The 26,829-nt window shown below is 44.3% G+C and overlaps 1 protein-coding gene across 1 annotated transcript; it reads left to right on the top strand.

The window, feature by feature from the left end:
- Positions 1-666: 666 nt before the first annotated feature.
- MRPS5 (mitochondrial ribosomal protein S5) lies at positions 667-23,627 on the top strand. Its single transcript, XM_006059841.4, has 12 exons — positions 667-861; positions 4,458-4,538; positions 7,122-7,259; positions 10,324-10,449; positions 11,699-11,932; positions 13,624-13,658; positions 15,014-15,104; positions 17,323-17,369; positions 17,827-17,884; positions 18,187-18,249; positions 20,565-20,701; positions 23,250-23,627. The coding sequence occupies exons 1-12, from the start codon at positions 804-806 to the stop codon at positions 23,472-23,474; spliced, it is 1,293 nt and encodes a 430-aa protein (XP_006059903.4). The 5' UTR covers positions 667-803; the 3' UTR covers positions 23,475-23,627.
- Positions 23,628-26,829: the final 3,202 nt, after the last annotated feature.

The following is a 26,829-nucleotide window of genomic DNA, read 5'->3' as shown; positions in this document are numbered from 1 at the left end:
TGTCAGTCTGCTTCCTCCTCCAGCCAAATGGATTCAAGGGCAATGCACTAGGGATGGAAGTTATGTTTGAGCTCAACAACAAAGACTTTCACTTACTAGGGCCAATATGGCTATAGCCACTGCCGAGCGTTCAATATTCTAACAGCAGAGACCAACACTGGCCCTCAATATGACAGAACACCCCGAAGGATCAGTCAGCTAACCTGTTGCAGATTGACCACATCGGGCCAGTTCTACTAAGGAAGAAGCAGCCCCTTGTTCTGACACTCTGGATATGGATTCTTTTTCATCGCCCGCAGAGCTTCTCCCAAATCCAGAGCGTTACTGGAGTTGGCTATGAACGGCTTTTTTATTCTTCTGTGTGCACCATTCCCCGCTTCGACCTTCACTTAGACCCCGCTTCGTGCTCGTCCGTACCTCTCATTTCGGTTTGGGAAGAGTCCACAGCATCAGCTTCATTCAGTGAGAGGAATTCTGTTAGCGGTCCACACGCTTGCGGCTCTTTAGCTCCCGAGGGTCCCGCCGGGAGAAGACAGGGCGCCAGCCCCGCCCACCCCGGCGGCCGGCCCAAGCCCCGCCCCTGGGTCCTAACGCGAGGACCCCGCGGGGGCTGTCCGCGGCGAGGCCGGATTCATCCCACCCCGCTGCCTGTCCGGAGAACCCCTCAGTCGGGCCTGCGCTGCGGCGCGGCCCCTGGACTTGGGGATTCAGTCTAGGGCCGAGGTCCGCGGCCGGTGGATGGAGAGCAGTCACGACAGGCGGTAGGAAGGCTGCTCGGCCGGAGGCGCTCGTGGGCCTCCACCATGGCGGCGGCAGTACGCGCTGCGGGCTTCCTCCCTGCTCTGTGTGGCGCTTCGGCGGGTGAGAGCTGGGACCCTGGGAGCCGGAGCTTTGAGCCGAGCGGGAGCGGGGGTGGGGGCGGCTCTCCCGGGGCCTGCATTCGCCCGGGCGGGAAAAAGCAAGAAGCCGCAGCTCCGGGCTCCTCGCGCCGGTTTACCGGCTCATTGGGGTCTGCTGTGTGACCTTGCGTGCGTTCGCACAGGGCATGGGTGTGTAAAGTGAGGATGGACTGGACGCGGTCCAGGGTCCCTTCCAGTTCACCAGGCGGCTCGTGCATGCTTGGCTAAGTGAGGAGGATAGTTGCAAGCCGGCATCGCCTTCCTCGCGGGCGCGAGTTGTGGGTAGATCGAGGCCAGAGAAGCTCGAAAGGGAAATAGGCTGTCCTCCAGCTTGAGTCGGATAGGATTAGTGTCAGTTATTTTAGATTTCGGGCTGATCAATACTCTTTATTAAAAAGAAGGATGTTGGTATTGTCCCCCACCCCATGTTCGTTGTTTGCAGCCCGAGGAGAAGCAGCCTACTATCCTACAGCGCAACGTTTATCTCTAGGAACCAGTATACGATTGACCTGACCTCTGATCGCTCTATTTTATTTTATTATAAACCTGCAATCCAGCATTCGTAATTCTGAAATCTAAAGATCTGTGAAAATCGGAAAGTTCTGTTTTGTAACTTGTTTTGTTAGGAAACTTGACCTGAAATCCTTTGTCGGAAAATCCGACCTGAGAAATATTTTTACTTTTGTTTATGTTTGTGACCACCTCCTCTTTTTTCAAAGCCCTGTTCAAATAGCACTTAGCATCTGCAGCTTTCTTCCGTGAGTTCTTATGTGTAGCAGGGTCTGTCTTAAGTTCTTTATGCTTTTTCCCTTCATCTTCACAATGTCTTCATGAGATAGATACCTTTACATTCCCATTTTACAGATTAGGGAATTAGGACACACCGGTTGAGAAACTTGTTCAAGTTTAGACTGGAAGGACGTCAGGTTTCTGCAGCCATACCACCTGGTTCCAGAGCATTTTTCTTTCTTTTTCTAGTGTATAAATTTTTTTTTGATAGTGGTTTTATTGGGATGTAACTTACACACCATATGATTCACCTTCTTAAACTATACAGTTCAGTGGTTTTTAGTATATTTACAGAGCTGTGCAAAAAAGATCTTCACGACTCAGATAATCACGATGGTGTGATCACTCATCTAGAGCCGGACATCCTAGAATGTGAAGTTAGTGGGCCTTAGGAAGCATCATTACAAACAAAGCTAGTGGAGATGATGGAATCCACTTGAGCTATTTCAAATCCTAAAAGGTGATGCTATGAAAGTGCTGCACTCAATATGCCAGCAAATTTGGAACACTCAGCAGTGGCCACAGGACTGGAAAAGGTTGGTTTTCATTCCAATCCCAAAGAAAGGCAATGCCAAAGAATGCTCAAACTACTGCACAATTGCACTCATCTCACACGCTAGTAAAGTAATGCTCAAAATTCTCCAAGCCAGGCTTCAGCAATACGGGAACCGTGAACTTCCAGATGTTCAATCTGGTTTTAGAAAAGGTAGAGGAACCAGAGATCAAATTGCCATCTGCTGGATCATCAAAAAAGCAAGAGAGTTCCCAAAAAACATCTATTTCTGCTTTATTGACTATGCCAAAGCCTTTGACTGTGTGGATCACAATAAACTTTGGAAAATTCTGAAAGAGATGGGAATACCAGACCACCCGACCTGCCTCTTGATAAATCTGTATGCAGGTCAGGAAGCAACAGTTAGAACTGGACGTGGAACAACAGACTGGTTCCAAATAGGAAAAGGAGTATGTCAAGGCTGTATATTGTCACCCTGCTTATTTAACTTCTATGCAGAGTACATCATGAGAAACGCTGGGCTGGAAGAAACACAAGCTGGAATCAAGATTGCCAGGAGAAATATCAATAACCTCAGACATGCAGATGACACCACCCTTATGGCAGAAAGTGAAGAGGAACTAAAGAGTCTCTTGATGAAAGTGAAAGAAGAGAGTGAAAAAGTTGGCCTAAAGCTCAGTAGTCAGCAAAGTAAGATCATAGCATCCAGTCCCATCACTTCATGGGAAATAGATGGGGAAACAGTGGAAACAGTGTCAGACTTTATTTTTTGGGCTCCAAAATCACTGCAGATGGTGACTGCAGCCATGAAATTAAAAGACACTTACTCCTTGGAAGGAAGGTTATGACCAACCTAGATGGCATGTTAAAAAGCAGAGACATTACTTTGTCAACAAAGGTCTGTCTAGTCAAGGCTATGGTTTTTCCAGTGGCCATGTATGGATATGAGAGTTAGACTATAAAGCAAGCTGAGTGCCTAAGAATTGATGCTTTTGAACTGTGGTGTTGGAGAAGACTCTTGAGAGTCCCTTGGACTGCAAGGAGGTCCAACCAGTCCATCCTGAGGGAAATCAGTCCTGGGTGTTCATTGGAAGGACTGATGCTGAAGCTGAAACTCCAATACTTTGGCCCCCTGATGCGAAGGGCTGACTCATTTGAAAAGACCCTGATGCTGGGAAAGATTGAAGATGAGAGGAGAAGGGGATGACGGAGGATAAGATGATTGGATGGCATCACGGACTCAGTGGACATGAGTTTGGGTTGACTCCATGAGTTGGTGATGGACAGGGCAGCCTGGTGTGCTGCCGTCTATGGGATCACAAAGAGTCTGACAGGACTGAGCAACTAAACTGACTGACTGACAGAGCTGTGTAACCATCCCCATAATCAATTTTAAAACATTTTAATCACCTCAAAAAGAACCTTACCTATCATGTCCCCCAGTTCCGTATTCCCCCAGCCCCCAGAAACCACTAATTTACTTTTTTCCTCTATTGTTTGCATGTTCTGGATGTTTCATATAAATGAAATCATGTAATGCATGATCTTTTTTGACTGTCTTGTTTCATTTAACATAGTGTTTATCAGATTTGTCCATGTTGTAGCATAAATCAGTACTTCCTTCTTATGGCAGAATAATACTCTATTTTGTGTATGTACCACGTTTTTGTTTATCCATCATCACTTGAGCATGTGGGTTGTTTCTACCTTTTGGCTATTATGTGTAGTGTTTCTGTAAGTATTTGTGTGCAGTGTCCTTGTGTGTCTATTTTCATTTCTCATGTGTATGTACCTGGGAGTGGAATTGCTTGATTGAATGGAGACTCCACGTTTCACTTTTTGAGGAACTGCTAGACTGTGTTCTAAAGTAGCTGCACCTTTTTACATTCCCACCAGCATGAGGATCTTTATTTTTCTACATCCTTGTCAACACTTATTTTCTGTATTTTTAACCATAGTGATCCTAGTGGATGTGACGTGATAAATTTGTAGTTTTGATTTGCACTTGCCTGATGGTTAATGAATGCCTTTTTTTGAGGAGAATGTGTGAGGCTTGGTAACAGGTCAGGTGTGAGTGTGAAGCAGCCAGTGTGATGTGATGTCATCTACTTGGGCAAGTGGTCATGGTGCCCAGAAACCCTTCATTTACTTGTTTTGGTTCTTTTATACTATAGATGTTGCTATTCCTTAGGTGTTAAAATGTTCCTTTTCATGTAGAAATATATCTTAACCTTTGTTTTTGTTTTGATTTACAGGTCATTTATGGTCCAGGCAGCTTTACCTAAACACCTTTCCAACAGCTTCCATTTGGGCGTTGAAGGCTGTTCCCAGCAATGGTGAGATTATTTATCTAACTACCTTTTCTTCTAAGATCTGATGTTAAGAGTACTTTGTGTAGTTTCTAAAATGTAAATGAATGAAGTACATTCTTTATAGTAGAAATGGGTAAGTTCTAAAGAGTATTTTTCAAATTTTTAATGATAATAGCCACAATTTATTGAACAATGATTTGTGTGTCAGGTTAATAGTATGTTATCTTGGTTAATCCTCACACCAGTTTTTAGTGACAGAGTTGTTATTCCCATTTTACAGATGCTAAAATGAGTCTCTTAGAAGCTAAGTGGCTTGCTTAAGGTCACACAGCCAGTAATGGCAGGACTGGGTCCTGAGGTGTTTTGAATGTTGTGACGCCTCCTTGAAACACAGTGTTTGCAGAAGGTTTTTGTTCTTTCCTGACAGTGCCAGGCCCTCTCTTCACTCACTTTCCAAAAAGGAAGAAGCCAGTGCTTGCTGAGCCCATGTTATGCTTTGTTGTTATTGTTCAGTCACTAAGTTGTGTCTGACTCTCTGAGCACTGGCCATAAGCATAACATGATATTCCCGGGTGGCTTGCTCAGTTGTAAGGGACCCGCCTGCCAATGCAGGACATGGGAGGTCAATCCCTGAGTTAGGAGGATCCCCTGGAGAAGGAATGGCAGCCCACTCCAGTATTCTTGCCTGGGAAATCCCGTGGACAGAGGAGCCTGGTGGGCTACAGTCCACAGGGTGGCAAAGAGTTGGACAGGACTGAGGCGACTTACTGTGCACACACTAGGTATTACATTATACCTACATCACTTACTGGTGTTGACTTTGTACTAGTTTGAGTGAAGTATATGAGCCTTACCTCTTTGTGACCCTATGAACTGTAGCCCACCAGGCTCCTCTGTCCATGGGATTTCCCAGGCAAGAATACTGGAGTGGGTTGCCATTCCTTCTCCAGGGGATCTTCCCGACTCAGGGATTGACCTCCCATCTCCTGCATTGGCAGGCGGGTTCTTTACAGCTGAGCAAGCCACCTGGGACTATCATGTTATGCTTGCTAAGTCACTTCAGTCGTGTCCGACTCTGTGCGACCCCATAGATGGCATCCCACCAGGCTCCCCTGTCCCTGGGATTCTCCAGTCAAGAACACTGGAGTGGGTTGCCATTTCCTTCTCCAATGCGTGAAAGTGAAAGTGAAGTCGCTCAGTCGTGTCCGACTCTTAGCAACCCCATGGATTGCAGCCTATCAGGCTCCTCCGTCCATGGGATTTTCCAGGCAAGGCTACTGGAGTGGGGTGCCATTGCCTTCTCCGCATGTTATGCTTATGGCCAGTTAAATCCTGTCTCTTCCTCATGGTCTCTGGTTAGGGCAGAGTTGAAATCTCACTGTGTCCTCTCCGTGCTGGACTTTGCCGTTAGTCTTCTTCCTTTCATCTTGTTAGCCCTGCAGTTGAGATGCCTTTGTGTTTGTTCAAGTGGTCTGGCACAGGAGTCTGGAGCGCCTGGCTCTTCCTGCATTTGTTTCTTTGTTGTTCAGGTGATGCATTCAGTCATAAACTACTTACTCTGCCCTTGACTCTGAGCCAGGCAGTGTCCCAGCCTGAGCTGATCAGGGCCTAGAGAAGGGATCTGTGAGGAAGGCCCCAAAGCAGCACTCTTACTGGGGGGACAGTCCCACAGGAGGCTCTGGGGCGAGGAAAGTAATGACTGGTGGAATGAAGACACAGTTCTCCTCCACTTTTTCTGCCTGTGCAACCATGACCAAAACGACACCCTCAGTTTCCTTGTATATAAAATGAGGAGAGTAGTTCCTACTTTGAAGATTGTTATCTTAAAATACTACACTTCCAAGGAATACCAAAAGGTTTTTACCTTAAAACCATTTCCCTTTGCTAGGACTTCTCATTTTCCAGTGACACTTTTTTTTAACTTCTACCTGGTTATATTTCCAAATAGATAGTGTATATTATTCTTTTCCCTGTTAACATCATTACGCTAATTGAAGATTTAACTAAGCCCCATGTCTGCTTTTTCTGAGCATAGACGCAAGCACAGTTTCTATGCGATCTAAATCCCATGGACAGAGGAGCCTGGCGGGCTACAGTCCATGGGGTTGCAAGAGTCGGATACAAGAGGGAGTGATACAAGAGTCGGATACAAGAGTAGGGTTGCAAGAGTGAGTGACTGAGCTGAGCTGAGTATTTCAAGGATTGCAACATTAAACAGCAAGAATAAATTAATGTGTACTTGGTATTTTGTTGAAGATTGAGGGGGTTAAAAGAAAAACTAAAATGTGTCCAATGTAATGGGATTTAGAGTGATTGTTGAAGACCTGAATTTATTTAAAATGAAAAGCCACGAGTTTCTCTTTACTTTTAACTGAACCATTTACTCAATAGGCTGACAGGTCCAGAGAGATCTCCCTGTGTCATCTGAGCCAGCGTCCAAAAGTTTGCTTTTATTTTTTAAAGAAAGACTGTCCTCAAAATACGAGTCTTAAAAGTTCAGCATTTTAGTCACTTGTTTTTATAAGTAAGAGTTAATTTGTTGGCGTTGGCAGTGTTTCTGTGCAGGCTTGGAGCATCTAACGAAGTTTTGCTCTTGTTCACCTACAGGCCCTTTGTCATCTGCAGGAACCAGAGACAGCTGCCATTTTACCCACTTGGCCCGCGTGCTGCAGACACAGTGCTGCATTTCTGCTCCCAGGAACTTGACGGCCCAGCAGTACAGATCCTATAGTTTCTTCACTAAATGTATGTAGTCTGGCCACAAACTTCCCATTTCATGAAACAGGAAAATAAAAGGTGTTTTGGTATCTTAATTTTTCTTCTTTTTCTTCTCCTTAAACGAATTTACACTTCAGAGGTTAATATATGATGTACAGGCATACCTCGTTTTATTGCACTTTGCTTTATTGTGTTTTGAGGATATTGCATTTTTTTGCACATTTAAGATTTGTGGCAGCCCTGTGTTGAACAAATCTGTCTGCACCATTTTTTCCAACATGCTTTGCTCACTTCGTGTCTCTGTGTCATATTCTGGTAATTCTTGCAATATTTCAAACTTTTTAGTTATTATTGTATTTGATATGGTGATATGAGATCAGTAATCTTTGATGTTGCTACTTTGACTTGCTAAAGATGAACATTTTAGCAATAGAATTTTTTTTTAATTAAAGTGTATACTGTTGTTTTAGGCATTATGTTTTAGACATAATGCTTTTAGAAATAATGCTATTGCATGCTAAAGACTGTGGTATAGTGTAAACATAACTTTTGTACGCACTTGGAGACCAAAAATTTGTGTGACTCACTTGATTGTGCTAGTCACTTTGTTGCAGTGGTCTGGGGCCAAATCCACATTGTTCTTGTATTGTTCAGTCGCTCAGTCATGTCGGGCGATCCCATGGACTGCAGCGTGCCAGGCTTCCCTGTCCATCACCAACTCCCAGAGCTTGCTCAAAACCATGTCCATTGAGTCGGTGATGCCATCCAACCATCTCATCCTCTGTCGTCCCCTTCTCCTCCTGCCTTCAGTCTTTCCCAGTGTCTAAGTGGCCAAAGTATTGGAACTTCAGCATCAGTCCTTCCAATGAATATTCAGGACTGATTTCTTTTAGGATTGACTGGTTTGATCTCCTTGCAGTCCAAGAGACTCTCAAGAGTCTTCTCCAGCACCACAGTTCAAAAGCATCAGTTCTTTGGTGCTCAGCCTTCTTTATGGTCCAACTCTCACATCCATACATGACTACTGGAAAAACCATAGCTTTGACTAGATGGACCTTTGTTGGCAAAGTAATGTCTCTGGCTTTTTAATATGCTATCTAGGTTGGTCATAGCTTTTCTTCCAAGGAACAAGTGTCTTTTAATTTCATGGCTGCAGTCACCATCTGCAGTGATTTTGGAGCCCAGAAAAATAAAGTCTGTCACTGTTTGCAGTGTTTCCCCATCTATTTCCCATGAAGTGATGGGACCGGATGCCATGATCTTTGTTTTTTGAATGTTGAGTTTTAAGCCAACTTTTTCACTCTCCTCTTTCACCTTCATCAAGAGGCTCTTTAGTTCCTCTTTACTTCCTGCCATAAGGGTGGTGTCATCTGCTTGTCCAAGTTTATTGATACTTCTCCCAGCAATCTTGATTCCAGCTTATGCTTCATCCAGCCTGGCATTTTGCATGATGTACGTTAAATAAGCAGGGTTGACAATATACAGCCTTGATGTACTGCTTTTCCAATTTGCAACCAGTCCATTATTCCATGTCCTGTTCTTACTATTGCTTCTTAACCTGCATACAGGTTTCTCAGGCGGCAGGTCGGGTGGTCTGGTATTCCCATCTCTTGAAGAATTTTCCACATTGTTGTGATCCTCTCAGTCAAAGGCTTTAGCATAGTCACTGAAGCAGAAGTAGATGTTTTTTTGGAATCCAGATTTATCTCCATTAAAAGTGCTTGCACTGTGAACTTTCAAGTTTTTGATGGCATTTATAGATAGCATCCTTTTTAAGGAATAAAGAAAGAAAGTCAGTGTTTAGTGAGAGTTTAGCTTGAGGTTGGTAATTTTATTTCAAACCTGTGGTTCTCTTAAATGAATCAGTGTCAATCTAAAGTTTGCTTTGATCAAGAATACACAAAGCAGCATGTGATGTGGAAACTGACCTATTTTTCTAAGCTTCAGTTATGAAGATTAGTTCTAATAATATGTGTATTTTGAAAAACAGGGTACTCTATAGATGCAAAACATTAAAAAATACTGTAAATCCAAAACATTTTCCCCTTTTCATGTTATCAAACCAAAGGATCAAAGTGTAAGGCCTTTCAGGAAGCAAGCAGGTAGAACCTTTAAAGCCTAAGGGCTCATAAGAAAAGGAAAATGAAGATACTCATTTGACTTCTAGAATGTGTTTAGTATTTCAGGCATGTAGATATATGTGTCTTAGATTTTTGACTAGTACAATGTTTGTATGGCTCTGATTCTTTATTAAATTGGTAATGGAATAATTGGTCATCATAAAATCAGTTGGTGATAATGTGAAAGGCAGAGTCCTTGTGAAGACAGTTTAAATCTAATAAACAACGTGGCTATACCAGTAAAATTCAGAAGTAGTCAGAAGTAAAGAATCTGAATGTTCCACAAGTACAGAGGGGAAAATACTCTCTGCAATGTATGGCAGGAAAGATTGGGGGAGCCTAGAAATTCACAGATGGAAACAAATCAGTGGTGTCGGGGTCTGTACATTAAAGTAAAAGATAATCATCTAAGAAGTACATACAGGCATGTGCAGGATTAACTGTCAGACCCCATACATGCTCATTCTTTCCCAAGAATGGTTAGGTTTTCATTAGAGTTGAAGACAAATTTGGGCATCTTGTTTTGAAGGATATACAGACATATAGGGCATTTTCAGTATAGAGCAGACAAATAAATGATTAAGATTTGTGGGTTCAAATTGCAGAGTTGGTTCTTTGGGCTAAGAGACCTGTATTGGGAAGGCTAGTTATTGATTATCTCAACAGTTACAGTGGATGTCACATAGGTGATAAAATGTTCAGGAAACACATCTATAGGAAAGTAACTGGGATATAAATGTTGGTTGTCTTTTGTGTTGGGGAGGCCATATTCTCTAAAAGGAGTAGCGACAAATCTTGGGCTTTTCAAATGGAAATCATGTGGAATGTGCAAAGGATGTTTTAATTTTGCTTTCATTGCTGCAATGATGCCGATGACCCCGCTTCTTCCAGCCCTTTTTACTCAACAGGAATAAATCCGTAGGCCCTGAACCACTGCTTGAAGAAATTCTGTAACACCTGTCTCTTTACAGTGACAGCAGATGAGCTATGGAAAGGTGCTTTAGCAGAAACCGGTGCTGGAGCAAGAAAAGGAAGAGGCAAAAGAACCAAGAGAAAAAGAAGGAAGGATTTGAACAGGGGTCAGATCATCGGTGAAGGTAAACTTACTTGTAAAACCAGCTATTGTGCTAAGATTTTTTTTTTCCTCTCCAAAACTTTATAGATGTTTTATGAACTAGAAACATCAAAACATTTCTAATGAAGGACATTAGGAAATGTGGTTTTAGAGTCCAGCCAAATGGCTCATTGCCCCATGATTCAGGGGAAGAAAATCCCATAAAAAGAGATTCATTCATTGAGTTATTCATTCCATAGGCCTTAAGTGCCCTTGTGTGGCATCTGCTGCGAAAGACCCTGTGCTCAAAGAATTTACAGTTCAGTGGTAGAAAATTAGAATTTTCTCTGCTAAGGGTCAAGAAGTAAGTATTTTCAGCCTTGTGAGCCACATGGTCCCTGTTACAACCATTCAACTCTGCTTTTGTAGCAGAGGAGCAGCTATAGGTAATACATAACCGAATGGGCACAGCTGTGTTCCCATAAAACTTTATTTACAAAAACAAGTATGTGGGAGTCTTAGTTTGTGGACTGGGGATCCCCTGAATTGAAAGTGAGGAGTCTTAATTGCTCGACCGCCAGGGAAGTCCCTTGATGCCTTTTTTATTTTCCTCAATCCCAGTTGCCTCTGCTAAGGAAACCACTGATTTCATTTTGATGTTTCCTTCTGACATTTTCTTTTTTTTTTTTAATTTAAACTTTTTATTTTGTATCGGGTTATAGCCGATTAACAATCCTTCTGACATTTCTAATGCTTTTGTATACATAAAAACCCTAAGAGGAATATACATTTTCTTTTAAAAATCATTAGATTATATCACATGGTACATATTCTCTTATACTTCACTTTTTTTTCACTCAATAATAGGTCTTAGAAATTTTTCCATATCAGAATCTACAGGGCTGCCTTATTCTTTGAGTTTAATGCAGCAGATTTCATAGGTTGGATATGCCATAGTTCATTTTGCTGTTTCAATATTGCTAGACAGTTCGATTGTTTCTCTTTTTGGCCTTTACAAATAACACTTCAGTGGACATCCTTGTCCAGGCACACGTATGCTTCATAACCGAGTGGCAGCGTGTCTCTAGGCAGTACCGTTAAGTGGAATTATTGGCTGTTAAAATGGGTATGTTTAAAATTTTAGTAGACGGTGCCAAGTGACCTGTAAAGTGAGTATGTTAGTATAAGCTCCCACCAGCAGTATCTATCTGTATGCCCACGGCCTGGCATTTTAATACTCGAGAAATGAATGCTTTTAAAAGAATTATTTCTCTGTGTTTTTAAACCTTCAGGGCGTCGTGGCTTCCTATGGCCTGGTCTGAATGCCCCACTTATGAAAAGCGGAGCTATACAGACCATCACTCAAAGAAGCAAGGAAGAGCAAGAAAAGGTGGAGGCTGATATGGTCCAACAGAGAGAAGAGTGGGACCGGAAGAGAAAGACGAAGGTTAAACGGGAGCGAGGATGGAGCGGAAACTCGTGGGGCGGCATCAGTCTTGGCCCCCCTGACCCCGGTCCCAATGGAGGTAGCAGAGTCCTGGTTTCACTTGCATCGTGATGGAGAGGGCACTCCTAGTTTCTGGAATTCTTTAATATGCTTCTAGTTACTCCTCTGTTTAGACTGCCCTTTTCTAATACAGAATCTGAATATCACTGGAATAACTTCACATTGTTAACTAACTGTATTTTATGAAACACTAGAGGCCTGTAAACCAAGAAGTATTCCACAGATAGGATGCAAAGCACTGGGTTCTGGTGTCTTCCTTGTGTGGCTTCGCAGAGCCTTCGAGCATGGTGGTGTGCATTACCCCTATTATGAGTCACCCATGGTACAGTTTCCCAAGTGCTATTGGTCATGGGGTATGGAGCAACATGCCTTGGGAGTGCTATTTTGATAACAAAAGAAACCAAATAGTTGTCATGAAGCGTCCTAAAAGAACACATGAAATAAAAGTTGATAATATTTATCAGATGAAATTAGAAAACAAAGTCATCTCCCCCACTGTTTCCTGAGTATGTAAAGAAGTAAAAATCATCTGAAAAATTTGTTTGTGTCTATGAATAGGAGATGAGAAAGTAGGCAAGAGTTTGGCTGCTTTCTTAAGTCTGGCTTAAAGAGGAGAGGAGAGGTTGAGATGGAGAGACTCAGGCCGCACACTGAGGACTTGGAAGGATACTCCATTGGGAGAGGGACGATATGGGGGGGGAAACCATGAACTGGAGTCCCTCCTGGGGGTCCAGATTTAGCCTGTACATAAATGGATGAACTTGTGACAGAAGAAAGGGCAGTGGACAGAGTCAGGTGAGCTGTATTTTGACTGTGTGAGTGTCGTCTCTCCAGAGGCTTCCTTGAGTCTTTGAGAAGGAGATGGGAACGTGGACGAGTGTGGCCACCAGAGTGTGTTGATGAAAATGTAACGTATCTGGGACTGGCCTCAGAATTACCCAGTGGAGTGGGAAGTGGACCGAATTTAGAGGAAAGGAGATTGACGTGAGTTGATAATCACTGAAGCCAGCTAATGGTACATAAACTTACATTTTGCTGGTTGTTTTGTTGTCTCTGAATGTAAATTTCCTATAGTCAAAAGAACCGGGAGTGTTTGAAATGGCTGCTGTGGTGAGAAGAGAGACCTAAGTAAAAGGATGTAGACGGCCCGCAGGCAGCAGAGAGGACTCGCTGAGTTGGAGACCATGAGTTTTTAGTGGCCCCAGTGTGTGCCGTGCTTTGACTTCTCTGTCGTAGCGCCCAGCAGGTCAGGTGTGGCCAGACAGCTGCTCTGACTGCATCCTGGATGGTGTGGTGGAGGGGGAAGAGGTGAGCGAGTTGAGGACATTGACAAGACCTAGCGGAATGGTGGGCGGTAGTGTGTTGACTGAGTGGGAGAGGCTGGAAGGCCAGAGGGGTGATGGAGAAAGGGGAGCAGAGGTCAAGAGTCTGGAGATGCTGGCCGAGCCCCAAGAACCGTACCTTTGAGTCACTGAGTGAGAGCTGCAGGGGTAGGAGAAAGCAGTCAGGAAGATGGTGGCCGGGTTTATGAATTTAGGGGTGGAAGAGTTTCTGGTAGTGATGAGGACCAGGGCGCGGCCTGGAGAGTGGCACCAAAATATCTGAGATTCTTTGTGAAAAGTCAGTCATGGTGCCAGTGTTAAGAAATGCTGTCATACACTAATTACATGGACACGTTTATCTGTATTCCTGTTTTTTTTCTCCCTGCAGAAACGTATGATGATTTCGATACCAGGATACTTGAGGTAGGCATACTGAACTAAATACCGAGTTAAGCCTTTGGAGAAGTTGGGTTAGTAGATATTGAGGGGATACAGCAAGAGGAACAGTGAAGAAGAGCCTTTGATATGTGACTTTCTGAGCTACAGGGCTGCTTTGTGTAAGGAAATGATGAAACTTCAATTTCAGTTCTCTTCTGACTGCTTCCCTTTTGGGGGGCTGCTCATCAGGGTCTCGTGGCAAGGTGACTTCAGTGGTATTGTTGATACCAGAATTTGGAGATGGCATTAAATTTCCTCCTTCTTAAAGCAAAGGTTGCAGTAGCAATTTCTCTTGGGATCAGCTGTATCTGACACTTAGTTCAGGAAGCAGAGGTTGGAGGGAGACATGGGGAGGGGTAGAAAGCTTGGAGTTACTGTGAATGTCCAGCTCTTGCTAGGGAAAGGTTCTGCTGGGCTTCTTATAAGCTCTTGAAACTGAAGTCTGTATCAGGTCAATTTCAATCACTTTTTCCAGGGCATTTCCTAAAATCGTCAACTTCCTTTGAGCTCACACTTGGTGTTAAATGCCATATGGAATGTGTTGAGTTTGTGATTGATTGTGTATGTTATTTCTTCAGTATCAATTACATTCAAGCTTAAAATATATTTACAAGTACTTTATGTCTTTGGGTCCTGGTATACCCCTTGTGGAAGTTAGTTTCTTTGAAGAATTTTGTCCGTGGGAGTGATTTCCAGTAAGAGGATCCGCAAGAGTGGGCTTGAGCTCCCTTTTTCTTTAAGTTCACTTTATGGGAAAGGGGCCACCACGTAAGCAGTTAACAGTTTCGTAGGTCTTGGTGAATGTATAAATATGCCCCCAAATGTAGATTTTTCTACAGTGCATAATAATCAGGTATTTCAGAAGTTTCTGTCTTCTCTTGGGTCTAATCTATAGAGATCCACTTCTGGGCTGATTATTTCTGACCCTGCATTTTATCATTTGTAAGATTCACACTTTTTCATATTTTAGCATCTCTGCTATTGGGATGTGTTAGTCAGTCAGTTTACCAACTGTGTTAAAGTTTAATCAGCAACTTTTTTTCTTTCTTGTGGTGCCTTCATTAAAATAAGATAGACCGTGTTTTACAGTTTCAAATCTCTTTAAAAGTTATCTCAGTCAGATCGTCTAACCAGCTTGTAAAATAAGAAGACAAAGTCCTATTTCCATTTTACTTCTGAGAAAGAGCCCAGATGGAGGTTTCCTTTGGAGGAAGTGTGCTGTTTGTGCTCATGGGAGTGAGGGACGATGTGTGTGTGTGTGTGTGTGTGTGTAGGTTCCTTTGGTTTCCTACTTCAGAATTTCCTTAAGGGGTAACATTTATGGCCATTTTGTCCTCTAGGTGAGAAATGTTTTCAACATGACAGCCAAAGAGGGAAGGAAGAGATCCGTCCGTGTCCTGGTCGCTGTGGGGAACGGCAGAGGAGCCGCAGGTGAGTGAGGGGTAGGACGTGAGGAGCTGGTGGTGGCGGGGGACAGGCATGGCCTGCCCTCAGCTGTGCACTCAGTGGCTTCAGGCTTTTCCCGCTGATTGTCTTTTAGTGGCTTAGGCTCACAGACCTTGTGGTGAACCCAAGTAATTCCTTAGAGGGAAAAGAGAGATCTTCCTACACCTGCTTTTTTCCATGAGGACAGTGAATATTTTAAAAGGCTTAAGACACGGTTGTATTATGTATAATAGTAAAAAAAAAAAAAAAAAAAAAAAACGGGGTGGGGAGAGAGACAGTAAATATTGCACAATAGGGACACAGTTACCAGAAGAGTATATGTAACCAAGCATTGTGATACTCTATAGCCATTAAACAATTATGGGAAATCACTTCAGTTCAGTTCAGTCCCTCAGTCGTGTCCCACTCTTTGTGACCCCATGAATCGCAGCACGCCAGGCCTCCCTGTCCATCATCTCCTGGAGTTCACTCAAACTCACGTCCATCGAGTCGGTGATGCCATCCAGCCATCTCATCCTCTGTTGTACCCTTCTCCTCCTGCCCCCAATCCCTCCCAGCATCAGAGTCTTTTCCAATGAGTCAGCTCTTCGCATGAGGTGGCCAAAGTACTGGAGTTTCAGCTTTAGCATTATTCCTTCCGAAGAAATCCCAGGGCTGATCTCCTTCAGAATGAACTGGTTGGATCTCCTTGCAGTCCAAGGGACTCTCAAGAGTCTTCTCCAACACCACAGGTCAAAAGCATCAATTCTTTGGTGCTCAGCCTTCTTTACAGTCCAACTCTCACATCCATACATGACCACTGGAAAAACCATAGCCTTGACTAGACGGGCCTTTGTTGGCAGAGTAATGTTTCTGCTTTTGAATACACTATCTAGGTTGGTCATAACTTTTCTTCCAAGGAGTAAGCATCTTTTAATTTCATGGCTGCAGTCACCATCTGCAGTGATTTTGGAGCCCCCAAAAATAAAGTCTGACACTGTTTCCACTGTTTCCCCATCTAGTTCCCATGAAGTGATGGGACCAGATGCCATGATCTTAGTTTTCTGAATGTTGAGCTTTAAGCCAACTTTTTCACTCTCCTCTTTCGCTTTCATCAAGAGGCTTTTTAGTTCCTCTTCACTTTCTGCCATAAGGGTGGTGTCATCTCCATATCTGAGGTTATTGATATTTCTCACAAAATAATCATTAGGTCAAAGAGACAAACTAAAAACCACTTCATATAAGACTAATCCCAGTTTTTAAAAAGTATGTTTATATGCAAAGAAAAGCCTATAAGGATTGGAAGAGTACACACTGAAAAGATTAAAAATGTTTAATTAGTATGTTTGCCAGTTCTTCAGATTTCTTCTTGATACTCTTCAGTAAAGTTTCCACAGTGAACATCTGTTTTTGAAATGTATACATGAATGTGTAAAGGGAAGAAAACTGGAAAACTGCCTATTTACATCCATACTGACACTTATAAAACAGGTATTTATAATACCTGTAGATAGAATGTTGCCAAAGGAAACGACTCTTAACAGTTCCTTGGGCTTCCCTGGTGGCTCAGAGGTTAAGCGTCTGTCTCCAATGCGGGAGACCCGGGTTCGATCCCTGGATCGGGAAGATCCCCTGGAGAAGGCAATGGCAACCCACTCCAGTACTCTTGCCTGGAGAATCCCATGGACGGAGAAGCCTGGTAGGCTACAGTCCATGGGGTCACAATAGTCGGACACGACTTCACTTTCACTTTCACTTTTCTTCCCAGAAATTCTTCGTTCCTGTACCACCATATATTTTCTGTAGAAATGAGTTTGTTTATTTATTTTGGCCGTCCTGGGTCTCTTGCTGCGCGGGCTTTGCGCCACATGTGTTGATCAGGGTACTCTAGTTGCAGTGCGTGAGCTCCGCACTGCAGTGTCTTCTCGTTGCAGAACGTGGGCTCTAGGTGCGGAGCTTTAGTGGGTGTGGCTCCCGGGCTGTAGAGAACAGACTCAGTAGTTGCGGTGTGCGGGCTCAGTTGCTGCACCGCATGCCGGATCTTCCCAGATCAGGGGTCAAGCCCGTGTGTTCTGCCCGCAGATTATTTACACTGAGCCACCGGAGAAGCCCAACAGTGAGCTTCTTGTCCATGTCATTTATTGTACTTTTGCAAGTATATTGTTAGGGGAAATTTCTTGCAGTTAAATTGCTACCTCAAATATTTTTACTTTTTCTTTAAAAGGTTTTGCCATTGGGAAAGCCACTGAACGGGCAGATGCTTTCAGAAAAGTATGTACATTTTTTTCTTTGTTAACAGTAAAAGATCAATATGCTAGACTTCGTGGGAACCACAGAAAAATACTTACTGTCAAAAGTTACTGATCTCATAAAGGCAGTTTCAGAAGGGCCTGTGTTCTTGCGTCATTTCTGTTAGCCTTGTGATCGCTTACTGGAACTATGAGACTGCGGCGAGTGTTTGAACACTGACGGAATGTTAAACAATATTAAGGAATTATTGATTTGGTTTCGGTTTGGGTTATTTTTTGGCTGTGGTAGTGATGTTATTTTATTTATTTATTTTTTTCAAAATTAAATCCTTGACTTTTGGAAGCATCTACTGAAATTTTGGTGTAAATTTGCAGTGTTCCATAATAAAATATTTTATAAAAGGTATTTTTTGAATCTCTGAGAAAATGTAAATTCCCAACAAGAGATTTAAGAAAATTATTTTCCTTCTGTCTTTCAGGCAAAGAATAGGGCCGTTCACTATTTGCATTATATAGAACGATATGAAGACCATACCAGTGAGTGTTAATCTTTTCTTTTAAAATTTTCAGGCTTATACTTGTTTCTTTATGTCTGGCAGTATATCTCTGTGGATATTTTTGTGTTTCTCTGCCTGTTACTACCTTCTTTCATATAAATATCTAAAATGTAGAACCAAACTTACTCTCATGAGAAGGTTAGTAATGAGTGAAATCAGAGTTGGTCACTCATCCATGGCCGACGCATGATGGCTGCTTAGGGTCGCGGTGGTTGCTTTGTGGTATTTGCAAGGGCGTTAAAGCTGTACCCCTAACCCTGTGTTTCTGTTTTTACCCTCCAGTATACCATGATATTTCCTTAACATTTAAAAGGACACATATCAAGATGAAGAAACAACCCAGAGGTAACTAAAAACTTAGGATGTGTTGGAGGGAAAGCAGAGAAACTGTACCAGTTTCATCCTGCCCCCTGTTTTTGCTCACCTTTGCCTGAACTCATTTTGAAAAAACCAAAATTGACAGGCCTAAGTTAGATTTAAGTAGATTGAGGTTTTTGGGGAAGTAAAAAGCAGTCAGCCTTGGGACTTCCCTGGTGGGCCAGTGGTTAAGACCTCAGGCTTCCAATGCAGGGGGCTCAGGTTTGATCCCCATTTGGGGAACTGAAATCCCACATACTGCAAATCACAACAGAAAATAAATAAATTAAATGTATAATTCAGTGATTTTTTTTTTTTTTTTTAAAGTAGTCAACCTACTTAGACTCATATGATTACAAACACATTCCAGGGGTAACTGTAGGCAGGAGGAGCATTTAATGAATAGGAAACAGCAACTGGATAAGTAGTTGGCATGGAAATAAGAAAGAAAAAAAAAAAAAAATCAAATGTAGTACCAATTATATTAGTGCACCTGAACTTGCCTTCTGCTTCAAAATCATAAGTAATCATTCATATGCCAGATAATAAAAACATTTATCATTAGAAAAAGTATTGAGTTGAACATTTGGACATTAAGGTTTAAACCTGTGCTGTCCCATTTGGCTTTTGAGTACTTGAAAGGTGGCTTCTGGGAGTCCCTGTGTCAGATACCACCAGATTTCAAAGGCTCCATTTAAAAAAAAAAAAAGGATAAGGAATAGCTCAAAAATATTATGGTATTGATGACATGTTGAAATGATAATGTTTTGGACATACTGGGTTCATAAAATACATTATTAAAATCAGTTTTACCTCCTTTAAAAAAATCTTTTAAAAATGTATCTGCAAGATAATTTGAAAATATATATTGCTAAGTCACGTCAGTCGTGTCCGACTCTGTGCGACCCCATAGATGGCAGCCCACCAGGCTCCCCCATCCCTGGGATTCTCTAGGCAAGAATACTGGAGTAGGTTGCCATTTCCTTCTCCAGTGCATGAAAGTGAAAAGTGAAAGTGAAGTCGCTCAGTTGTGTCCGACTCTTCGCGACCCCATGGACTGTAGCCCACCAGGCTCCTCTGTCCATGGCTTGCATTTGTGGCTTGCCTAATGTTTTTGTTAGACATGTTACTTTGGATACATCTTTATCTGAATGATTTTTGAAAGACTGCTGGTTTTAATTGCAGAAGTTACTCTTTTTTTTTTTTTTTTTTAAAGCTTTGCTGTCTTCTGATTAAAGCTGTATTTTTCAGCTCAGCTTTAAGGTATGTGCTGAGTTTTATGCCTGGCTAATCAGAGTGCTAGAGAACTTCCCAAGTGGTGCAGTGGTAAAGAATCTGCCTGCCAATGCGGGAGCTGCAGGAAATGCAGGTTCGATCCCTGGGTCAGGAAGATACCCGGGAAAAGGAAATGGCAACCCACTCCAGTGTTCTTGCCTGGAGAATCGCATGGACAGAGGAGCCTGGCGGGCTACAGTCCATGGGGTCATGAAGAGTTGGACATGACTGAGCAACTAACCAGCTACAATATGGGAAGGGATTACAGGTAGCCAAGAGTGGGGTGAGTGGCTGGAGAGGAAACCACGGAAGATTTAGAGGCCAGCACAGAGGTGAGAAGGGCGGGCCAGTTACTAGGAGGCAATCTGGGGGAGGGCGTGTTACTGAAGCCACAAGTTTTTCCAGAAGGAGGAAGTGGATGATGTCTCTATTCAGTGCAGCTGACCATTCAAGGAGGGTGAGAACAGATGTGTCTGGTGAGCCCTAGTTAACATGGACATGGGGTGCCAAGAAACTTCAGGCTCTCTGTTAATCTTAACAGCCCTATTTTTTTATCCGTGTGTTTAACAAACTTATAGATATATGTATTTTAAAATTAATCATTTAATTGGTTTTTGGTTGTGCTGGGTCTTTGTTGCTCCTCACGGGCTTTCTCTAGCTGTGGTGTGCGCACAGTCAGGAGTTGTGGGGCACAGGCTTAATTGCTCAAAGGCATGTGGGATCTTCCTGGACTAGAGATCAAACCCATGGCCCCTGCATTAGCAGGCAGATTCTTCACCACTGAGCCAGCAGGGAAGTCCAGAAACATATATATTATTTACTTAGTCCTTATAGCATCTCATTTAAATCAGTGTCCTCCTTGAAGTTCAGGAAGTTGTGAAAGGTCACCCAGCTGGGAAGTGATGAAGCCAGGATGTGAACCAACATGTAATTACACCCAGAGCTGGAAGCCATGTGAAGCCAGCAGGTGGCGCCACCTGCATCGTGGGCGAGTGGGCAGGCGTTTGACTTGATTTTCCTCTTTCTAGGCTATGGCCTCCGCTGCCACCGAGCCATCACCACCATCTGCCGGCTCATTGGCATCAAAGACATGTATGCCAAGGTCTCTGGCTCCGTCAACATGCTCAGCCTCACCCGGGGCCTCTTCCAGGGGCTCTCGCGCCAGGTAAGTCAACCCTGTGCTCGGAAACTGAAGAGCCAGTTTGTATTTAAGCGGTGTGCTCTGAGACCAGCATCTCCTGGGCCGCCCTGGAGTTGCTCTTGGGCCACCTGAGGACCAGGCATTCTTTGTCTCTGGCTGCATCAGGTTAGTTAATCCAACTGAGGAGGTAATTCATGAGGATTATCCTTTAAATGGAGAAGGCAATGGCACCCCACTCCAGTACTCTTGCCTGGAAAATCTCATGGACGGAGGAGCCTGGTAGGCTGCAATCCATCGGGTCACTAAGAGTCGGACACGACTGAGCGACTTCACTTTGACTTTTCACTTTCATGCGTTGGAGAAGGAAATGGCAACCCACTCCAGTATTCTTGCCTAGAGAATCCCAGGGATGGGGGAGCCTGGTGGGCTGCCATCTATGGGGTTGTACAGAGTCGGACACGACTGAAGCGACTTAGCAGCAGCAGCAGCATCCTTTAAAAAAAAACTGCATGGGTTTTTGAAGTTTTAAAATTAAGTATTTTTAAAAGCCAGTAATTATAATCTGCTTTTATTATGGAAAGAATATGTGCTTGTTCGAAAACTCCAACAACATAAAAATGTTAAATAAAAAGAGAAAGTCCCTTTCCTAATTCTGTCCTTTCAACTGGAACTAGGGTGAAGGCCCCTGGGCACTTGCACTCGAGAGTGGTCTCGAGTAAGTTTCATGTCACCTGAAGAGGTTGTTCAGGGGGACGTCTGAGTCAGGAGGAACCGTGCATTCAATAGTTCAGGTTATTTCTCCACATAGATGGGGCCGCTGGGCCCCTGCCCAGCTCACCCCCTCAGCCTGGGCTGGGCTCACAGTCGCACCAGTGGCAGGGAGGAAGGGCTGTCATTGCAGGGGCCCCTCCAGCTCTGCAGGGCTGGCTTGTCCCTTGAAAGAAAGGCTGGGTGGACCTCAGCAGAGCTGAGTGAGCAGAAGGACAGCTGGGTTCAAGAGGCATTCACAGGCCTGCATTTGCTGAGGACTTTGGCAGGGTGACAGAGTGCTCTGGCTGTTTCTGAATAAAGTGATCCATGGAGTAATTGTAGTGGTCACTGTTTAAAATAGGAAAACTAATTGAAAGAAAAATTTTGCCTAAAAGAACTTTTTTGATCAGCTGTGTGTTCGCACTATCTAAAAACATCTTTCAAAAGCACTTCTAAATTTAAACTTACTTTAGAGACTTAATTGTTTGATGTAACTTAAAATATTTGTTTTTAGGTTATATTTATGGTCAAGCAGGCCTGTTCTTTTACGTGGTATTTTGTTTGTGTTAGTACTTTGAATCTTTGGCTACAGTGACTACGTATCATCTCTTCTAAAATGGCATCAGCTATAAAAAGTTGCATTGTGCTACTCAAGGAAAATGACACCAGTGTAAGCGACACACCACTGATTATAAGACGCTCCAAATTATTTATTTGTGAATTAGCACTTCTCTCTTGTAATTTCAAATACATGCAGAATTAGAATAGTACAAGGTGTACTGTTCTCGCAGTATTTCAGATATTTTAATACACTCTCTGTAAACCATCTATTGAGTTTACTCACCTGGTCCAGACTCACGGCTACCATCTGTTGCGAATCCTCACGGCTCTGTTGCACACCAACAGTTAGCCGCTCATGCACCCCCAGCCAACCCCAGTCATTCTGAACCAAATCTCAGGCATCGGTTTCTCTCACTCATAAATATCTCATCATGTATCTCTAAAAGATAAGGACTAAAAAGTACCAGACAATACTACCATCATGCCTAAAAAATTACCAGTAATTCAATGTCAAACATCTATTCAGTGTTCATAGAAATGTATCCATTTGTCAGATTAGAAAACATTTTTTTATATAGTTTATTTGAATCAGATGGCAGAAAAGATCAATACGTTTAAAATCTTTGCTGTGTCTTTTAAATCACTTTTAATCCGTAAGTTCCGTTTTTCTTTTTTCTCTTACGTTTTTCGTTGTTGAAGAAATTGGGTTGTTTGTCCCCGTCTGGTGCTGGATGTCTGAGGATACTTGACATCTTCTGTCCCTGCGTGTCCTGTGAATTGGCAGCTAGAGCAGGGGCGTGATGAGAGTCAAGTTCATTCTGGGGCACAGCATGGCCCACGACGGGAAGGGTGAGGAAGGCAGGAGGCCAGAGGCCAAGGCCCTTTCTTCATGCCCCTGGGGGTGGGGCGGGGGGTGGGGTGCTTCTGCCCCCAGCAGGCCACCTTTAGTATAGCCACAGGAAGTTCCTGCGCTTTAAGTTCAAGACTTCAGATTTTTTTGTGTTTTGTGTCTTTTTTTTTTTTAAGTAAAATCTTACTTTCAGTTACTCTTACATATATTCAGTTAGCTAATCACCTTGATATTGTGTTACCTGGGCCACGCTTCCTGCTGTAATAATCACCCTCAGTTAATGAACTCTTAGAGTTGCTACATTTTAATCAGCCAGACAGTTCTGCCACGCCAGACGAACATCAGGGGCAGACCGCGGTAGACCAGCCTCACAGACCTAACCTGGTGTTCTCTCCGCTTGGCTGTGCCCAGGAAACCCACCAACAGCTGGCTGATAAGAAGAGTCTCCATGTTGTGGAATTCCGGGAGGAATGTGGCCCTCTGCCCATCGTGGTTGCCTCACCACAGGGGGCCTTGAGGAAGGATCCGGAGCCGGAAGATGAAGTTCCGGACATCAAATTGGACTGGGACGATGTCAAGGCCGTGCAGGGAATGAAGCGCTCTGTGTGGTCAGGTTTAAAGAGAGCTGCCACGTAGGCCTCCCTCCTGCCTCGGCCAGCCTGGCACCGGGTGCTTCCAGCACCTGCGAGAGACTCATCCTCTCACGCTTGAGATTGTCGGGTTTTTAAAAGGAAAGGCCAACCTTACGTTTCTCTATTTACAAATAATAAATGACGCAGATGTAACTGATTGAGCACGTCATACATACCAGTCACTGTGGTAGGAACTTTACATACGTGTCTTAGTTAAAAACTACTTCAAATATTTATTTAAACTAGTAAAACTCAAATGAATTGGGGAGGCAGGCTTCTAGTCTGACGTGATAAAAAATAACATGCAGTCAAGTTATAGTTACTTGACTGTAACACACAGTTAGAAAGCTGAGGAACACATGGAAACTTAGTTCTTTTTGACTCCAGAAATTCTGTTTTTAGTAAGCCTCTTTGTTTGCATGTTTGGGTGGTTGCTCTAGGCGTTATTAGCGCAGCGGTGAAGAATCTGCCGCTAGTGCAGGAGCTGCAGGAGACGCCACTTCAGTCCCTGGGTCGGGAAGACCCCCTGGAGGAGGGCAGGACAGCCCACCCCAGTCTTCTTGCCTGGAGAATCCCATGGACAGAGGCGCCTGGCGGGCTACAGTCCATGCGGTGGCAAAGAGTTGGACAGGACTGAGGCGACTTAGCGCGCACGCACTAGGTATGACCTTCTATCACTTTACTGGTGCTGACTTTGTACTAGTTTGAGTGAAGTATACGAACCTTACCTGTCTTCAAATCCCTTTACTTTCCCTGTTTGTATAATTGTTTTAGAATTTCCTCTGCCTACACTGAGAACCACATTAGACTCATTATACTTTTGCTTCAACCATCGAGCGTAATATCAAAACTCAAGAAGAGGAAAAGCCCATTTTATTTACCCATGTTTTTGCTCTTTCATTCATTCTTTCCTGATATTCTGAGAGTCCTTTTGTCATTTTGAGTGGGGCAAAGCCAAGTTCCCCTCCTGTGTATCCCCTTTACACACACGATGGCCACACTCCCCACACTTATGACACCAGATGTGGGGGCAGAGTGGGGGAGTGTTTCCTTCCCGAGCAGTCCTCTGCAACACCAGCTGGATGTCCTACAGTGTAACTCAGTTCTGACACTACCTACCTGGAGGTCACGTCAAGACTCCACTGGCTAAGGGCTCAGTCCCCCAGGACTGCCCCACCCCACTTCAGAGCCAGTCACAAGTCTGGTTGTTACTAGGCTTCGGGCTGATAACTGTAAATCAAAAGTTGCTATGACTTTCTGCCTACCAGTTTGGTATAAAAGGATATGATTAAAGGGTACACATGAATTTTCAGATGGGAGCGGTGCAAAATTTTTTAATTTTCATATAGTCTAGTTTTATTTTTTATTGTCTGTATCTATGGCATTCTATTGGAGAAGGAAATGGCAACCCACTCTAGTATTCTTGCCTGGAGAATCCCAGGGACAGAGGAGCCTGGTGGGCTGCTGTCTGTGGGGTCACACAGAGTCGGACACAACTGAAGCGACTTAGCAGCAGTAGCAGCAGCAGGGCATTCTATACAAGAAATGATTGTTAAATCCAGTGTCAGGAAGCTTTCGTCCTGTGTTTTCTTCAAAGTTTTATAAGGTTGGGTCTTATATTTAGGCCTTTGGTATCTTTTGAGCAAATCCTCATGTTGTACACCTTAAGCTTCTCCAGTGTTACATGACAACTGGATCTTAGTAAAACTGGAGGGGACAAATGGAGGGCAGTAGGGCAGGAAGACAAGGGAGCAGCGGGCAGAGGGTGCCCAGCAGGCCTGCAGCGAGTGCCAGCCCCAGCACCAACCCACTGGGCGCACTTGGCCAGTCTCTGCCCCCTTCAGCCTCCTGTTCTTCATCTGTAGTGTCCCCAACCCCTCCTAGGACTGCTGTCCCCTAGGGCGGGTGTGGGGCAGACTGAGAGTGCTTAGGCCTGGCTACTCAGGCTGGGTGGGACTTAGCTCTTTGTTCCATGAATTTAAAGACACTAAGTTACCTTCTTCACAAAGCACCAGCTGGACCGGGGAGGGGGCTTTGTTTTTGGGGGGCTGCAATATAGACCTTTGACTCTTGGTCACATACAGACATCAGGTTCTGACTCCTTTCTCAGGCCCAGGGAGGGTCTTAGGTCTTGGTTCCATGAACTTAAAAACACCCAAGTATACACCTTCACAAAGCATCGGTTGAACTGGGGCCTTTGGCTTCGTGGGGGCTGCAACGTGGAGCTCGGTGGTTGCCTGAACGGGCCTGGCCTTGACTGCAGCTCAGAGCAGGCAGCCCTTTCAGGAAGTACAGTGTGCCCAGGACCTGGACCCAGCCGCGTGGCCACCTGCAGACTCCGCTGGTGGTCCAGGGCTGCCCCTGTGCCCGGTGTCATCCACCCCTGATGTCCTCTGCCCACTGGCCTCAGGTCCACTACAAGGCCTTGTCTCACTGTCATTTCCTGAGAAGCCAGAGGACAGACCTTCTTGGGGACAGGTCTGGGCACCTGAGGGCAGGGAGTGACTACAGAGCTTCAGGGGCAGAGGACGCCAGCCCCACCAGCTCCAGTTCTCACCAGCGAGTGCACCCATCCCACCACCTGTGAAAGGACAGTCGTGGCTGTGTCCTGTGCCCAACTGGGAGGAGGACAGGAGGCTTTCTATGCAGGAGGTGCCTGGCCCAAGGCAAGAGCTCCAAAGGTGGCAGGCACATCTGTCACAGTGCAGATGTGGGTCCTTTGGGCAGTTGTGTTTGAGTTTTGGTGTGACCGACACTTTGGTCCAGGACAGGGCTACCAAGCAGACAACCTCTAAGGCATGTCCCACTGTCCTTGTGGAGGGCAACAAGTTTTGCCCCAGAGGAAGTTCCCTCCTGCTCAAGACCCAGAGGCAGAACTGGAGAACAGAGGCATGCTAGCCATGAGGGGCTTGGGGAGCAGACAGCACGTCGCACCTGGAGGTCCCAGCACAGAGTAGGTGCTCCATCAACATCCAGTCTCTGTGGTCTGAGGACCTTTCTGCTATGGCCCAGCTTCTTGCATGCCCTCTTTGCCAGGCCACATGGGTTTCCTGGGAGCACTGCACTTAGCAGGGAGGACTGCCCGCTGGCCAGAATTTGTACCTGCAGACACTTCCTAAACAGCTGGATGCAGACAGAGCTGAGCAGTGAGACGCATCAGCAGGAAGACTGGACCAAGGTTTGCTGGGGGTAGGGAGGCGAGTGGTCTGGGTGAAGGAAAACAGGGAGGGCACATTTTTTGAGTCTTCCCATCCTCATTACATCCAGTGCAAAGAGGATGCAAAGCAAATGCCAATGAAACTGCACATTATAGAAATGACTCAGGATACGAGGAATGAGGAAGTCATGTCAGAGAATCT

Source organism: Bubalus bubalis, chromosome 12 (assembly GCF_019923935.1).
Source record: "Bubalus bubalis isolate 160015118507 breed Murrah chromosome 12, NDDB_SH_1, whole genome shotgun sequence".
NCBI classification, from domain to species: domain Eukaryota; kingdom Metazoa; phylum Chordata; class Mammalia; order Artiodactyla; family Bovidae; genus Bubalus; species Bubalus bubalis.
Note: the sequence above shows the minus strand (reverse complement) of the source record. Positions and strands in the feature narration are given on the sequence as shown.

Coding starts and splice junctions, on each gene's coding strand:
- MRPS5 (XM_006059841.4), top strand. CDS start 804: ATGGCGGCGGCAGTACGCGCTGCGGGCTTCCTCCCTGCTCTGTGTGGC. Junction 11,933..13,623: donor TGACCCCGGTCCCAATGGAG/GTAGCAGAGTCC, acceptor TTCTCCCTGCAG/AAACGTATGATGATTTCGAT. Junction 17,370..17,826: donor GGGCAGATGCTTTCAGAAAA/GTATGTACATTT, acceptor TCTGTCTTTCAG/GCAAAGAATAGGGCCGTTCA.